An 18006-nucleotide genomic window follows, 5' to 3' on the forward strand; every position below is an offset into this window, starting at 1 on the left:
TTAAAGGACCTGACTAAATGGCACACCTGACTAACAGATTTTCTTACGGCTACAGACGCTCTGTCTACGCGGCAATATGCCTACCGCGCGGGCCGCTCGACTTGCGCGATGACGCGTGAGCTGGTGCGCTGTGTTGTGGGCGCTCGCGAACAGGGCCAGCAGGTCGCTCTGTTATGCTGTGACCTGTCGAAGGCGTTCGATGTTGCCGACCACAGCGTGCTCGCTATCAAACTGCGCCACTATGGCATAAGAGGTAAAGCGCACGCACTCTTAACAGATATGCTTCATGGTAGGTCCCAGGCAGTGGTGGGTGACGGGGGCAGAGTGAGATCGGAAGCGATATCGACGGCAATGGGAGTTGCGCAGGGGTCGTCGGTGTCGAATATACTTTTCTCGCTGCTTCTAAATGACCTTCCGAAAGCAATAACAGCGGGAGAAGCTTATATGTATGCCGATGACGTCGCTGTTGTAGTATCCGCACCCAATATAGATAAACTCGAGCAGCGCCTAAATGAAGTTGCTAGTCAGGTATCGCGGTATTTCAGTGTGAACGGCTTAGTACTTAACTTAAAAAAGACCCATTTCCTGCATTTCAATCTTGCTGGAAGAGATCCTAGGGATCTAGTGGTACTCGTGGACCGTGTCAGAATAGACCGGGTCCAAAGCACCGCATTTCTGGGCATTGAACTTGATAGGGGCCTCCGGTGGGAAGCACACACTATTAAAGTTTGTAACAAACTGGCGGGTGCCTGCTTCGCACTGCGACGCCTGGCAAGGGTGGTGCCCAGGGATGTGGTGAGGTCTTGCTATTTTGCCACTGTGCACTCGATCCTCCAATACGGTGCGGAGCTGTGGGGCCGCGCTGCCGAATGGGAGCGTGTCTTCCGAATGCAGAAAAGAGCCGTCCGAGCGATTGTGCAGGTAGGACAAAGTACATCTGCAAAACCACATTTTAAGGACCTCCAGATACTCACGCTGCCCTCTGTAGTTATATACCAAGTGGCAGTCTATGTGCGATGCCACCTTAATGAATACGCGAGAGGAGCTGACGTACACGGTCGTAACTTGCGCAATGCCCACAGACTCTTAGGTGTTAAGCATAGGTTAGCCAAGTCAGCGAAACTAACCCACGTGATGGGGCCGACTGTGTACAACCGACTGCCGAGTCATGTCACGAATGCGCCGTCATTAACGAGCTTCAAAATGCAACTGAAACGATGGCTTATCGAGCACACTTTTTACAGCTTTAATGAGTTTATGGAGTACAAAATAAGTACCTAAACTTAGATTTTAATATAATTTTAATTGTATAATGTTACAAATCTTATTTTGTAAATAATTTCTTGTAAATAATATTTTTGACATGTAATACGAACTATTATGAATAAATATATGAATATGAATATGAATATGCACATAGGTTTGAACCCGCAGGCCACAGTGGAACCAAACCCGCAGCAGAGCCCATTCCGATAATTACTCGACTTTTACGACGGCGGTTAAACTGAGGAATGGTATTCTTGTCGTACCAAGAGCTAGTCGAGTGCCTAATACCTACGATATTGCTTCTGGGGGTTAAGGCGTATCCAGATTAGTCAATTTTTCGCCAATCTGATTAAATTGCCCGATGGAATCAAGACGTGCGGACGCCAATTTGGCTCGCCGATAATGACCGATATTACCGATAAAATAAGGTGCGAACGCAAGAATACCAATTTGTGACGCCAGTATTTTCGTTCTGGGGCATTTTTTCATTTTAGAGGGCTCTAATATCACCATAAATCTAAAATTGGAGATTGACGCCAATTTCATTTCTGATCAAATCGGTCGATTTCACCACCCCGTCTGGATACCGCTTTAAGCTCATATAGATATAGATTCAAAAAGCATTGGTTAAAAATCTTTGTCTTAAGAGTCACACGCACCTGCCGCCAATTAGCCTCTCGTAATAACACTATCATTTTAGAACGACATGGAATCTTGGCATGAACATTTACCACATATAGCTATGTCTGGTCATAGTTTTCTTTGCTAAAAATGGTTATACAATGAAAATAGAGCGAGTAGATATTTTTAAAACTTCTACTCACTTTAATTATTTTGTATTAAAATTTCGAGCATCGGTTGCAGACGTATCTGCTTGGATGTACCTAGTGCATAATTATTTTCAATCGTATTTTCACGGAAACGTACGAACGAGTTTTGCTATTTCAGTCAGTCTCGGATCAAAAAGTACTGAGGTTGCCTGAAGTAGCATGACAATTACGAACGTTTCCGAGAAAATACGATGGAAAACAATTATGCACTACATCTGTAGTTACTAAATTAGAACCTAGTTCGCCTCACACCCGACTCACTGGCGTTCGGCAAACGATAGGAATCCAACAAGCACTCCGCGATCATTTACAACGGGACCGGCGGTTGGTTCAGCAATTAATAGCTTTAGCGATTCCCTAAGAGACATCATAATAGCACGGCTCTTGAGTCAAGAATTAAGACTCTAGCGAGAGGTTACTACCTACAGAAATATATCGATGTAGGTAACATGACAGTTCGGAAACAAAAAACAAATCAGGCGCTGGTGGCCTAGCGGGTTCAAACCAATGAGTTTTTCGAAACTTATGTACGAAATATTATTTGATATTTATCAGTCGCTTTTCGGTGAAGGAAAACATCGTGAGAAAACCGGACTAATCCCAATGAGGCCTAGTTAACTTCCCCTCTGGGTTGGAAGGTGGCAATCGCTTTCGTAAAAACTAGTGCCTGTTCCAATTCTCGGGATTACTCGGGACCCCAGGCTCGTATGAGCCGTGTCAGAAAGCCGGGATAACGCGAGGAAGGTGATGGGGCTGGCCCCATAGTAACAGTTGTTCAGTATGACCCACATATTCACCCCTCAGCGTATAGTGCACATATAATATAACAATAACCATATCCGTACGAGTTAGGTACTTATCTCTAGCTTATCCATTAGGCAAACCGAGCAAAGCAAGACGGGCCCTCATGCACACGTATTGTAATGCAAGCTGCCTTAAGGTAGTAAGTAGTCTAAGTAGGATAGCAAATAACACGCAGCTTGCACGATCGAGGCACTGTGTGTTTCCATTGCATCTAGATCAACATCGTTAATAAATAGAGTTTTGCCGAGGGGTGTCAAGTTCTGGCGCTTCCGTCGGCCGGTTCCTTTAAATACACAGCCAATTTGCGTAACACATCGCAGCTTGTTTTTAATTTTATTGGTAGGGCCTGTTCAAAATTGTAGGCAAGCCGGAGCTAGCTGGACTTCCTTTTCTTCAGGACTTTTAGAAAAAGTATGTATGTATGAATGTACAGTTACAGAGTGAATTAAATACAACAAAGGCGAACTTATCCCTGTATGGGATCTCTTCCAGTTAACCTTTGAGGAAATGGGTATTTGAGTATGAGTCATCTGTCTAGCCAAGATCAGAAAACGCCAATCGAAACTTAAATAATGTATGGAATCAATCACTGGACTTTTCGTGGCATCTGTCATTCCGATACTTACATTAATTTATTTTTTGTAATCGTTTGTCGTTTGTCATCTTGTAGCGATAGCGGTACAACCTGAAATTCGGGAATCAGCTGCAAATGGTGTTAAAGGTATGAAAATCGACACGATTAATCTTTAAGCCATTTGAATCAATTTGACCCGTAGCACCAAAAAAAAAACAAACGGAAAGGAGTTATGACGTCATCTTTTTTTTGTATGGAAAAAAACAAATTTTTGTTCAGAAACCTATCGTGTGTGGTATTAAATGAAAGGGCATTTTGAGCCGGTTCTAAAAATATATCACATTATTATATTTACGTCACTTGCATTCAATTAAAATAAAAATAATTTTCAAAACATATCAAGTTTGGGCTCCTCCAGGTACGAAACCGTTGAATTATTTTTTGTAAAATATACCTCAAGTAATACCCAATATCCTCATATCCAACCCCAAGAAATTAATTTCGAAAATATTTAGTGTTAGTATTTTTTTTTTATTATTACAAATTGTGATCTATCAATCTATCAATGAAACGGCCTCCTAGCCTAGTCGATAGTGACCCTGCCTATGAAGCAGGAGGTCCCAGGTTCGAATCCTGGTAAGGGCATTTATTTGTGTGTTCATGATCATCACCACACAAATAAATGCCCATATACACATAGGTATATACAAGCCCTGGTGTGATGATGATGATGATGAACACACAAATAAATGCCCTTACCAGGATTCGAACCTGGGACCTCCTGCTTACTTACAAATTGTGATCTATCAATCTATCAATGAAACGGCCTCCTAGCCTAGTCGATAGTGACCCTGCCTATGAAGCAGGAGGTCCCAGGTTCGAATCCTGGTAAGGGCATTTATTTGTGTGTTCATCATCATCATCATCACACAAATAAATGCCCTTACCAGGGCTTGTATATACCTATGTGTATATGGGCATTTATTTGTGTGGTGATGATCATGAACACACAAATAAATGCCCTTACCAGGATTCGAACCTGGGACCTCCTGCTTTATAGGCAGGGTCACTATCGACTAGGCTAGGAGGCCGTTTCATTGATAGATTGATAGATCACAATTTGTAATAATAAAAAAAAAATACTAACACTTAATATTTTCGAAATTAATTTCTTGGGGTTAGATATGAGGATATTGGGTATTACTTGAGGTATATTTTACAAAAAATTATTCAACGGTTTCGTCGTACCTGGAGGAGCCCAAACTTGGTATGTTTTGAAAATTATTTTTATTTTAATTGAATGCAAGTGACGGAAATATAATAATGTGATATATTTTTAAAACCGGCTCAAAATGCCCTTTCATTTAATGCCACACACGATAGGTTTCTGAACAATTTTATTTTATTTTCCATACTAAAAAAAGATGGCGTCTTAACTCCTTTCCGTTTGTTTTTTTTTGGTGCTACGGGTCAAATTAATTCAAATGGCCTAAAGATTAATCGTGCCGATTTTCATACCTTTAACACCATTTGCAGCTGATTTTGGTCAACCGCTAGTACTATTGGCTAGGCCCAGTAGGCCCTCAGTTCTATAGACGCCTCTCCACTAAACCTCTATAATTTTAATATCTGGGATTTAAAAACGCAAAACGTGCTTTGATATCGTAAGACGTGCGTTCACGGAGCCGCGTCCACGCCCCGGGATTAGCGGCGCGCAATGGGGTCGCAGCCGCTGGATTAAAAATATACAGCGCTCTAGAGAATATTGTTATTCAGAAATATACAAGCTAAACCTGGGTCTAGATATGACTAGGAAACTTGCTGTAAAGTCAATGTGGCCAAGACCTCCTATCAGGTAAGACCATTTATGCTTTTACGTCACTTCTAAAGGATGACTCACGTTAGAACGGGCCGTGTCCGGGCCGGGGCTTCCGACGCATCGTTTTCCGTGGACAGCATCACGTGATCACCAGTCATGTCATAGAAAAGTAAGCGCCGGAAGCGACAAGGCCCGGTCTAACGTGAGTCATCCTTAATTCTTGCGTTTGTATGCATAGGTATTCTATGTATAAAGCAGTTACAGAAGGTCGGTAGAGCAGAAGGAGCGAATCTTTTTCTTTATATGTCTGAGCGACGTAAGTATGTCACAAATACCATATTCCCAACCAACAATTTTGAATGCCGGTCTTCTCCATATTGACCTAACTTGGGGTCGCACCACAGGCCGCTGGATTAATAATTAGCGTTTTCTATAAACGTCTTGGATTGCAATTTCATACGAGAGTATAGTCACCTGCAATAATATGTTACACAACGAAAGCCGCAAAAATATCTGACACGATTTTATTTGTAGAGCCATAAGAGCGTGTCACATATTATTGCGGCCTTCGAAGAGATATTGCAGGTGACTGTACTAAGGGGAAGGGGAAGGTTGCAGAATTCTCCGTGGACAAAGTCTCGGGTAGAGACTAACAGGCCTATTCGGATTTCGAGATAATCACAAGATCTTGAGACGATTTAGAGATCAACTAGATCTACATTAGATATCGACTAGATGTGACTTGGACATCTAAGTCATAACTTGTCGAAATCGTTCAAGAGGACCTCCAGAATCGCGGAAACGTCAAATTTGACATATCTATCTTACAAATATCTTTAAATTATCCGTATCGTAACTAGTTGAAGTCTAGTAGAAATATAATTCATTTTCCGAATCGAGCCGTAATGTTTAATATTATTTTAACTTTCCAGTGATCGTACATCCGCGAACACAAATATCAAATGAAAGACGTTTACCTGCATGCACTTTTGTTGCATTGTACGTCGAAGGCCCGTTCTGCCTGAGCAGAGGTGCATTCCCATTGCTCATGCGAGTGTGGGGCGACTCGAATAGTGGCAATTCCTGAATTCCCTATTGAAAATTAAATTTTCACTGAAATATGTTTTTGAATAATTAACCTTATAACATTTCACCTAGTCACTTTGCGAAAACTAGTACATATTGGCTGAATTAATTGCACATGCAGTGTTATTTTTAATGAAACTTCTAATATGAAATTATGGCGTATAATAACACTTGCACTGTGTATGATATCAAAATCGCTGCAGACTTTTCTTGGTCTAACTCTAGCCTTGGTAGATACTAAATTGGTCAATCAAACTGTCATTTTAGTATGTTGGTTAGAATAACCCAAGCTTAGAGTGCGTTATAATTGGTTTGCTTAAAGGTTGACTCGCGCTAGACCGGGCCGGGCGGGGACTGGTTCGGGGGAACGAAGCGCCGGAAGCTCCAGCCCGGCCCCGGCCCGGTCTAACGTGTGTCATCCTTAAACGCTAACTCGCTTGTGCTTACTGAATAACGCACCCCAGAACGATATCTTTGTTGGCGTTCGCTTTTCTTTAATTCTGTGGAAGTTTGATAGATTGTTACCGGTTCTGCTGTGGAACTTATAGTGTGCACTCAAATGGAAAAAAACTTCATACTGGGTATGGGAAAGAACATGCAGTCGAGTAAACAATTCTGGAGGTCGCTGGTCGATTCTATAATATTTTCCAAACTCGAAGGGTAGAATGACACTTGTCAGCTCCATATAGTTTATAACCTAAAAACGCCAAATCTCGCAAAATTGTATTGAAATAACAGGTGTCATCCTACCCTTCGAGTTTGAAAAATATTATAATTTGAAAGTTGTTATGATTTTGTACTAGTTTTGATACGACTTTGACGATTACGATTAGCGAGTATCTCACCTTACCCACGACTTTCACTTCATTTTGCATGAATTAGAATGGTTTCCTCCGTTGCTATTGATTCTGACTATACTAGTTTATTTATTTATTTATTTATTTAAACTTTATTGCACAAAATACAAATAAAATGTACAAATGGCGGACTTAATGCCTAAAGGCATTCTCTACCAGTCAACCATAGGGCTAAACAGAGATGTAATAAAAATGGTGCAAGAAGAAGAGTAAGAGAATTCAATTAGGAACTATTGCAAACAACTGAAAAACATAATAAACTACATATACAATACACAGATAAAAATAATAAAATATATACAATGAATATACTACTACATAATTCTTTACTTTACCTTAGAAAGAGAATTTGAAATAGAGAGTTACTGTCATGGTAAATTATGTAGCTACAGTACATTTTCTGCCATCTTTCGACAGACGATTAAAACTGTTAGTACGCCATTTGACTTCGAAATATTAATATTAACGCCATCTACTCGAGAGTAGGCTGAAGGTTATGGCGCCTTCGCTCGAAAAGATTGCACCATACCTTTGGCCTATAGTAGAGTAGATGGCGTTAATATTAATATTTAATAAGTTAACACATATCAGTGAAAGAATAATAAAGATCAAAGTCAAATGGCGTTCTAACAGTTTTATCATCTGTCGAAAGATGGCAGTAAATTTACAGTGGCCACATAATTTACTTTGCAGTCCGTCTCTATGCACTCTATTCTCTTTGCCTATATGGATGCACTACCTACTACTACACTTTCACTAACAGTCTTTTTTTTATTACTCACTGAAAAAACTCCTGCAAGACGTCGGTCCGGCGGCCCGGTAATACATCACGCAAACAAAGGACAATCGCACAAACCTTTGTCTCGCCACACCACACACCCCTAACAACATATAAAACGGTATACTATACATTCAAAATTAAAACGTAAAATAATACGTGTAAGGCTTAAAATAAATGGATGTTTAGAATCGGCTACTATCTATGTGCACAAAGGTTTTAATTAATGTGGTGTTTTGAGGTTTTTGTACCTACTATATTGTTGGTAATTTTCGTTTGTGCTGGAAGATAGCTGCCGGTGCACTGAAAACAATACTATTATTATGAAGAACAGACACAAAATACAGGAGATGCAAATAATGTACCTACAGATCTAGTGCATTTAATTGTTTTCCATCGTACTTTGAGTTTCTTTTGTCGGACACGTTCGTATTTGTCATGCTACTTTAGTCAATCAATCAGATGATAGAGTCGAAAAGTGGTATACCACTTTCTTGGCTGACTGTACCTAGTTTTTATACCGAGCCTTACTGAAATAGCAAGACACGTTCGTAAGTTTCCGTGAAAATACGATGGAAAATAATTATGCACTATAACTGATACCTTAAATACGCAAGTGATTATGTGAAGCTATATATACTGTCTTTTTATGTAACATACGAGCACAAAATGCCGTGTCTTACAGCTACATGTTATTACTATTTTAATATTATTATAGGCCGGTAGCTTGAACATGTCATGCTCGCTTAAAAGTAGTGTCCGACCGAAACATGTTTTTTTACCGAAACCGAAACCGAAATCGAATGTTTGGCTTGGCTCTAATTTCGGCCGAAACCGAAACCGAAACCGAACCTTTTGTAGACTTGTTAAAATCGTTGAAAAAATGTCATAAAACCGCTTTTACACACATATTATGGGGCTGTCAACACCCAATGTCCTTGAAATTGATGTTACTTAAGCAGTTTTTTAAGAAAATTACTAGAGTTAGACCAAGATAATTCTGCAACGATTTTGATAACACACGCAGTGCAAGTGTTATTTTAAACGTCAAAACTTCTGTGAAATTGTGACGTATAGATAACATTTGCACTAGTTGCACTGCATATGCTATCAAAATAATTGTAGAACTTTCTTGGTCTAACTCTATTCATTCACCAGTCAAGCCAACATGTAGATACAGGGTCAACCAAAAACGCGAGCGCAGCGAGCGCGAATTTTTTGTTGACAATATCGCAAGGCCGGGTACCGATCTTCACCTGGGCCTAAACGTCCGAAGTGCCCCAGTGAGGCGAACTTTCATGCGAAGTCAAAGCCGTGCTTCAGGCTGCAGGATAAGTAGTTGAGCACAGACTCCAACCAATGTCAAATTCCGGGATTACGCGAGGAAGATGATGAGTTTTCTTATCATTCTTTTCCCCAGACCCAGTAACATACGACAGTGCTATCTCATTTACTCCGATACAATTGTATCTGAGTAGATGAGTGTCTAATTAGACAGTGTGCGCGTTATAGGTATTAACAGCCTCTTAAGACTGCATCGACCGTCTATATAGTGGCGCCCTCATTAGTGGAATTGTGTTTTATAATAAACCAATACATTTCTGTACCTATACATGAATCAGTATATGTAGGTACATATTAATATTGTTGTCCTACTTATTCCCCAACTTTTGGTCTTTGTCACATAGTTTAGTTTCATAGTACGAAGTACCATTTCGTAAGTTTCGGCCCGGCCGAAAGGTTCGGCCGTTTTTTGGCCGAAACCGAAACTACAGCCGAAACATGATTTTTTGGCCGAACCTGGCCGAAACCGAAACCGAAACCGAACCTTCGGTCGGACACTACTTAAAAGTCTTTGCTTACGGTGGCGTCGTTGATCGGGTCGCCACTTTCCCGAATGAAGGTTGAGGGAGGCGATGGCTGAGATACGCGTCATACTCGTGAACGGGTGCTGTTTGTGGAGACTGGTCTGTTTAAGCTAACACAAGCTATTATACTTAGTAACTTATTATTCTCTTTATTTATTTCTAAGTTAGGTTATTTTATAATATGAATATAAAAGTAAAATATAAAAACACTTACAAAACAATAAAAAATTATATAAACACATTATAAAAAACCTAACCTAGGGTGCCGCCAGCAGCGGGGCAAGGCCCAAGCTACCGGTGGTCAGGGCCGCAGAGAGAGGAACCGGCGGACTATCCGCGCCGTGTCCAAGATCACCGCCTTCTGCATCTGACCCTTGATCCAACCACCTAGCGAGAGTCTCTCAAGATGTTGGTCGAGACTCTTCGCTATTAGACCGTTCACTGAAACGACTATCGGGACAACTTTATTTTTATTAATTAATTACAGTGAGACGCCTCATTCTGCTCTCGTATGTTTCTTTTCTCTTAATGAATGTATTAATTATACAGGATATTGACTCTTGGAGACCCTATACATCTCTAAGGATAACTTGATAAAATATGTAATCTTATAGTTCTGACACCTAGAGACATTTACACCTCTAAATATTATAGTTTTGAAATTGGAAATGTCTTTTCGTTCGCTCCAGTATACGGTCCGATTTCACGAAAAAGTGCGATCCCCTTATATCTCGGAAAGTTGTGAAGATATGATATTAAAAAATAGGCTCAAAAGACGCATAATCACGAGAGCTGTAAGGTGCAAAAAACAATTATTCGAGAAAGTCAAAAACAAAAAAGTTATGGTCGAAATAGTGAAAATAAAATTCAATTTTTTCCGAATTTTTGATTTTGGTGCTCGATAATTTGGAAACGAAGAATGATATCAAAAATTTGAGAAAAACGGCTCTGGACAATTTAGTCAGCTACAATTTGAGCCTAAAACAAAGACGATCGGGTTAAGGGTTTGCCCTGTAGCCTAACCTTAAAATAGTCAAAAGGGAAAGGGAGAGGGAGAGGGAGAGGGAGAGGGAGAGGGAGAGGGAGAGGGAGAGGGAGAGGGAGAGGGAGAGGGAGAGGGAGAGGGAGAGGGAGAGGGAGAGGGAGAGGGAGAGGGAGAGGGAGAGGGAGAGGGAGAGGGAGAGGGAGAGGGAGAGGGAGAGGGAGAGGGAGAGGGAGAGGGAGAGGGAGAGGGAGAGGGAGAGGGAGAGGGAGAGGGAGAGGGAGAGGGAGAGGGAGAGGGAGAGGGAGAGGGAGAGGGAGAGGGAGAGGGAGAGGGAGAGGGAGAGGGAGAGGGAGAGGGAGAGGGAGAGGGAGAGGGAGAGGGAGAGGGAGAGGGAGAGGGAGAGGGAGAGGGAGAGGGAGAGGGAGAGGGAGAGGGAGAGGGAGAGGGAGAGGGAGAGGGAGAGGGAGAGGGAGAGGGAGAGGGAGAGGGAGAGGGAGAGGGAGAGGGAGAGGGAGAGGGAGAGGGAGAGGGAGAGGGAGAGGGAGAGGGAGAGGGAGAGGGAGAGGGAGAGGGAGAGGGAGAGGGAGAGGGAGAGGGAGAGGGAGAGGGAGAGGGAGAGGGAGAGGGAGAGGGAGAGGGAGAGGGAGAGGGAGAAACACAAAATTAAAACTTATACAGAGAAACATAAAAAAGAAAAAGTGCCACGAAATGGTCTCACCTCAGCATGTTGCTGGCGGCTGCTAGCAGATAGCTGATGCTGAACCCTGGCAGTACCTAGTGGAGCTCGGGTTTAATACAACATAAACACACGCTGTTTTGGTCATCGGACTCGTCTCGATGAGCACTTAGGAGAGTAGTACCCAAGATAGAGCTGATGCTGAACCCTGGTTGTACCTAGCGGAACTCAGGTTTGGTGCAACATAGGCACACGCTGTTTTGGACACCCGATTCGTCATGATGAGACGGGTAGAGCATTACCCAAGATAGCTGATGCTGAACCCTGGTAGTACCTATTGGAACTCAGGTTTGGTGCAACATAGACAAACGCTGTTATGGTCATCTCTCGTCGCGTCAAACTGCTGTCAAGAAAATTTCATATCTTGCAGCAAATGGGCCGCTGCCGATCTTCGGCTTCGACTTCTCGAGTTGACTACGGATTTGCCGTGTAATAATTTTCTTGTACTTTGAACATTAATATATCCTGCTTATTAATCGAAAAATGAAATATTTACCTATACTTATGCGCCACGGCGACAATTATTCAAACTTGGATACGCGTGTGGAAATTTTGCAATTTGTTTGTTCACATGCGTTATGTCCAGGATACTTGTGTTAGTCTAAGAATAAAATAATTATCATTCAACGTTGTAGTTTTATTTTGTAACTTTTTCCTTATCCAGACTTTCTCGTCGCTCAGCTACAATATTTTTTCGAATTCCGTAGATTCATTTCCAATGTGCTCGATAGTCGTGTGAGGCACGAAATCTGTGAATTTTTTTATTGTGTTTCGTATCTGTATTTTTTATGTAATTCGACATTAAGAGACCATATACATCTCTTAGTAATTGTAATACGTTAGATTGAATTGTTAGTTTTATTTTATAAAATTGTTGATGTTATTATTCTTGCTTGTATGTAAATTCAATGATGACGTGTAAAAGTGCCCTTGTGGCCTATTTGCTGAATAAATGTTGATGTTTGATGTTTGATTATAACGAGTTACCACAGCTTTTAATTAACATGGATTTCTGAAAGTTACACTTAATTCTATTATTTCCATCATACATTATTTACTACTATAAAAGAGAATTTAGTATAGAGGCGTATTGTCAAAACCTTTTGTAGTCACAGTAAATTTACTACCGTGTTTCGTCAGTTCGCTGCGCCTTATATAAATCTAAGATAAATAAATCTTCTCTCCAAAATCGAATGACCTCTTCCCTTATATCGCAACAACTTTTATTAACAGTAAGTCCGCATTACAGACACACGCCATAAACATTCTATATTCTTGGAGTTCCCCACAATTAGCCAAATGAGCGGCATCAGCTCCCTTATGGCTATTATAGCGTTCTTTTATCGCGGTTCACAAGGATGTGAGAAGGTTTTGTATGTGCTGTACCTATGGGGCCACTTGCTCCAGCCCACTAACCCGGGGTTAAGCGGTTAAACCGTTAACCCAGTGTCAAATTGTACTGGTAACCATGGTAACTCCAGATTTAACCGGTTAACCCTGGGTTAGTGGAATGGTGCAAGTGGCGTTAACACTTCGGAATCACACGAACCCTCCGCTTAAAAGCCGCTCCCATACAATACAAATTACGCTCTTACTTTAAAACGACATGACCTGCTAGCATGAGTTGCGTTCTCGCGCGCGACTCCATACATCAAGCGCGACTTCAAGTAGGTATGGTCTCGCGCGCGAGAACGAAAGTTATGCTAGATATAGACCACATGATGTAATAACATGAAACTTAGCATGCTCTAAAGAAATTAAATTAAATTCAAAGTAGCAAAGGGTAGCCACTACATTCTACTGCCATCTAGTTTTTTCTTGGCAAAGCTAAAATGTAAACAACAATGATGCATGGAGTAAGTGTTGTATGGAGTAATTTCTATATTTGGAGTTGATAAGATATGGATAACAGACATTTATTCGTGACAATCATAAACATGTACGAACATGTACAGACAGCAAAAGCAAAGGAACATAACTAAGCATCATGCTTACTATGAAACCAGCGCTGGGTTCCGTAGGGCCCATTCGGTGATGTCAAAGCAGAAAGTCTGTCTGTTACTTCTTCACGCTTAAACTGCTTAATCAAATTAGATGAAATTTGGCAGGGATATAGTTTGAGGCCCAGGGAAGGACATAGGATAGTTTTTGTCAATCATTATCATCATACCACGCAGACGAAACCGCGTGCAGAAGCCAGTGCTATATATAAATACTTAATTATTAAAATTGCTTTCCAAACCTAACCGCAGTTGGGTTTATCAATTTATTTAACGCAACTAGTTAAATATTTTCCATTCTATAAACTGAAATAGATAAAAAAAGTGACTAAGTCCACCGGTGGCCGAGGCGGGAATCGAACCCACGTCTTCAGCTTTCGCGGCTATAACGTCCTGACCACAAACAAAACAAATCAAAAAATATTTCATAAAATAATTGGATTGGTTCCCTAGTTGGGCACATTCCACTCTCTTATAGACTATTCACGCTTACAGTATCTAATCGAATGTGTTACATTAGTCATTACTTAGATTAGGACAATAATAGTTAGTATCTTTTGCAAACATTGTATTTTCTGAAGTACAAGTTTAAGATTTTATCGTATGATAAGATTTTATGATGAAAAACCATTACACTATTATTCTGTCAGAATCAAAAGTAGCGTATCTGACTATGCGTCCAAAATATCTACTAGAAAAAAAAAAGTCAGACCAAGAAAAGTCTGCAGAGATTTTGACGTTTAAAATAACACCTGCACAGCGTATGCTGTCAAAATCTCTGCAGACTTTTCTTGGTCTATCTATCTCTTCTATAATAGCTTAACAAAGAGAGATATGTGACTACATGTAGAACAATTTTATTAGACTGTGGCACACACTTTTGAACGCGTAATCTAGATATATTTCAATTTACAAAAGTATTTGAAGGTGGCAGACAATTTTTTTTATCGAGCCTGCTTATAAAATTTCACGAAAATCGGTTGAGAAACGCCTTTCCATAGACAAGAAAATCTGGACCCATGAAATATTTTTTTCTTAAGCTGAAACAGCTAGACTTTCGCTTTCGCTTGGTCAATAATAACGACGTTCCTTATACACCCGTAGTCAAGAAATGCCGCATCCAAACGATCGTCAATCTCGCACGGCGTGCAACCGACATGACGGATGCGGCTATCTGTCTCACCAGAGACACTACAGACGGACAGGATTCCACACAGTTCTTATCTCAGTGCCATAAGGTTCACTTTACTCGCGTCTCTTGCGGCTTAAGGCAATCTGTCTCGTGCCCGAGACAAACGAAGACGCTTATAACCACGACTCTTAGGTCCTTGTGTTAAGGTTCACTTTACTTTGTCTTTTCGATGCTGCTTAAGGAAAGCTGTTAGTTGTTGGAGAAAACGTTCGACTAGCGAAGTTCTTATTTGGTTGTAATAAGGTACATTTTACTTGTTTTTGGACTAAGGCGATCGAGGGTTAATGGAAGAGGCAATATGACAGCTTAGTCACTGCTTATGGTAATATGTGTTAGTCCAGAACACTTGTCTTGGTAAATGAAATGGACGATAGTGCTGTACTATGGCTGTACTATATAATATAATTCATGTTTGTACGGATATGATGGTCGTTCTTGTCTACGTGACAGCGTGATAAAACGGTGTCCGTCACTTTCTATCTCACGGTGTTAAAAATTGACAGTTATTTTATCACGTGGATAAAGCTGGATAAAGCCATCCATAATACGCCGGCTGCAAAGCGTGAAAAAAAGAAACAAAACAGTTTTGATACAGCGGAATTTATAAAAAAAACATGGTCAAAGAAACATATTCTAGTTTTCTAAAACACTTCAAAATGTTAATACTTACAAGATATACAAATTGCTTGTATAGTCAATTAAAGCATTATTGTTAAGAGTGGCCAATAACTAGTATCAGTCACCCTATTTCATTTCTGTCAAACATGTTAATTATTAGAATTTTGTTAGGTATGTATCGACTTACCAGTAGGTATAGAGTATACATATACAGTCAGCATTAATAGTAGTAGAAACAACGTGCTAAACGTATCCGCCACCCTCGAATAGTTTCCCAAATAGAGATAAATATCTACAGTTCGCGTTCAAAAGTAATTATGTTCTACATGAGAAATATCTCTTTTTGTTAAGCTACTAGATGTTACACAATGGCAGACACCTTTGCGTAATCTGATCCCCTACTTTTCATGCTGACTGTATTACATTGTTAATTAGTTACGAGTGAAGTTAATAAGGTTAGACCAAGGTAAGTCTGCAACGATTTTGATAGCACACGCAGTGCAAGTGTTATTTTAAACGTCAAACTTCTATGAAATTATGCTACTACTGATATACTATTAAAATCGTTGCAGACTATTTTTGGTCTAACTCTATAAAGCCTGCTACCACTGATTAACAGTCCGCCGGACGGTATCGGCCTGTCAGTTGTCCGGAACTGTCAAAATTTTGTTCTAACTGACAGGCCGATACCGTCCGGCGGACTGTTAATCAGTGGGCCCCTTAAGACTGTTAATAATTACACCGAAAAACGATCAACGAAAACACAAATTTTTCGCATTGACGTCATACCAGTTTTAATCGCGTCATCTCATGGAATTAACAAGAATTTAATTATCTGATAAAACAGGAGTGTTTTCACTCATTAAAATGTTAATTAACATGAATTAAATGTTTATTGTAACGGTGGAATGCTGTGAATGGATCAAAATACTCGTGGTATTCAATTCACAATTCAGTAACTTTATTTGTAAATTGCTGACAATAAAATTGAATTGTGCGTTTTGACTGAAATAAAAATGTATCTGTTCAAACCTTTTTTGTCAGCAGTTAAAGACAATAAGAGGGTGAGATGTTTAAAAATATGTGCACACGATCTTATTAACAAGTAAGTTGTGTTCAAATAGTTTTGAACACCTCGACCTCATAGCTGCTTTTGCAGCTGACCCCACTTTATAAAAACATTTAAATTAAATCACTTTTATTTCGACCAACTAGGTTACTAGGATCATAATTTACATAAGATTATTCGGGAAATTTTTTTTTGAAAAGGGTATTTCACGAATTTGACTTAAGTATTTAGGTATGTTAGTTATTCTACAAGAAGAAACTCTCACTTTCATAATTTATGTAATAATTATGTTTTAAAAGTAGATAACAGTAACTATGTACACATTGTACACTGTTTGCACTCCACTTTCAAGTATCAGTAACTCAAACAGTACCTGCAATGCAGTCAGATAGCGATCTAGGAAATCGGCGGTATTGTGCGTCACTTTGTAAACAACTCAGATAACAATATCTTTTGCAGTCTTTCAAAACGTATAAAAGGAACTGCCGTGACTTGTTACTCATTGTGCCTACTTCACTTTACAGCTCTTCCTTTTAAAATATCAAAATGGTGTCCGACTTCAGAAAGAAGAAGCTCCTCCACGTCTTCAATGCGTTCTTTGATACCAACGGCAGTGGCAACATCGATAAGAAGGATTTCGAGCTAGCAATCGAGAAGATTTCCACGCTTCGCGGCTGGAAGGCAGGCGATGCCAAATACAAGGAGACTCAGGAAACTTTATTAAAGATCTGGGACGGTCTGCAGAGCCGTGCTGATGCTGACAACGACGGACAAGTCTCGTTCGACGAGTGGGTGACCATGTGGGATGACTTTGCCAAGAATCCCTCATCCCCTCTTGAGTGGCAGAACCTTTACGCCAAATTCATTTTCCAACTGGAAGATGCTAGCAACGATGGCTCCATCGACAGTGAGGAGTTCTCTTCAGTATACGTCTCCTTCGGTTTGAACAAGGCCGAGTCAGTGGAAGCCTTCAAGAAGATGTCCAAAGGCAAAGCTAACGTGTCCTGGGAAGAGTTCCAGGTCTTGTGGAAGGAATACTTCGCTTCGGAGGACCCGAACGCCGCTGGTAACTTCATCTTCGGTAAAACTAGCTTCTGAACTGACAATTTTATTAATATTGTGTGAAAAGTGATGATTGTGATCTGTTTGATATTTTGTAATGAGCTGTGCTAAGAGCTTGCCTGATGTAATTATACTGTATTAAATATTTCGTTTTGCACTTTTTCTATCGACGTGTTCCCTAAAATGAAATGAATATATTTATTTCCGACACCAGGCCCCAATTTCACTACGGTGACAGGTGCGACAATTGTAAAATCACTGTTGCTGACGTCACAGGCATCCATGGGCTACAGTTACCACTTACCATCGGGCGGGCCGTATTCCTGTTTGCCACCATCATTGTATTATTTAAAAAAACTTTATTATATCGGAAAAAACAGATATTTCTTTTGCGAAGTTTCTGACAATTGTCAAGATTTAGAAGAATTGTAGGTAATTCTTGACAGGTAATGAGTTATATGT

At 40.3% G+C, this 18006-nt stretch overlaps 1 protein-coding gene across 1 annotated transcript; it reads left to right on the top strand.

Annotated features, from left to right (window-relative positions):
- The first annotated feature begins 16940 nt into the window (after positions 1-16940).
- LOC134797812 (calexcitin-2-like) lies at positions 16941-17693 on the top strand. The gene has a single exon (XM_063770177.1). The coding sequence runs from the start codon at positions 17029-17031 to the stop codon at positions 17578-17580; it is 552 nt and encodes a 183-aa protein (XP_063626247.1). The 5' UTR covers positions 16941-17028; the 3' UTR covers positions 17581-17693.
- The last annotated feature ends 313 nt before the right edge of the window (positions 17694-18006 follow it).

Source organism: Cydia splendana, chromosome 15, assembly GCF_910591565.1.
Source record: "Cydia splendana chromosome 15, ilCydSple1.2, whole genome shotgun sequence".
NCBI classification, from domain to species: Eukaryota; Metazoa; Arthropoda; class Insecta; order Lepidoptera; family Tortricidae; genus Cydia; species Cydia splendana.

Coding starts and splice junctions, on each gene's coding strand:
- LOC134797812 (XM_063770177.1), top strand. CDS start 17,029: ATGGTGTCCGACTTCAGAAAGAAGAAGCTCCTCCACGTCTTCAATGCG.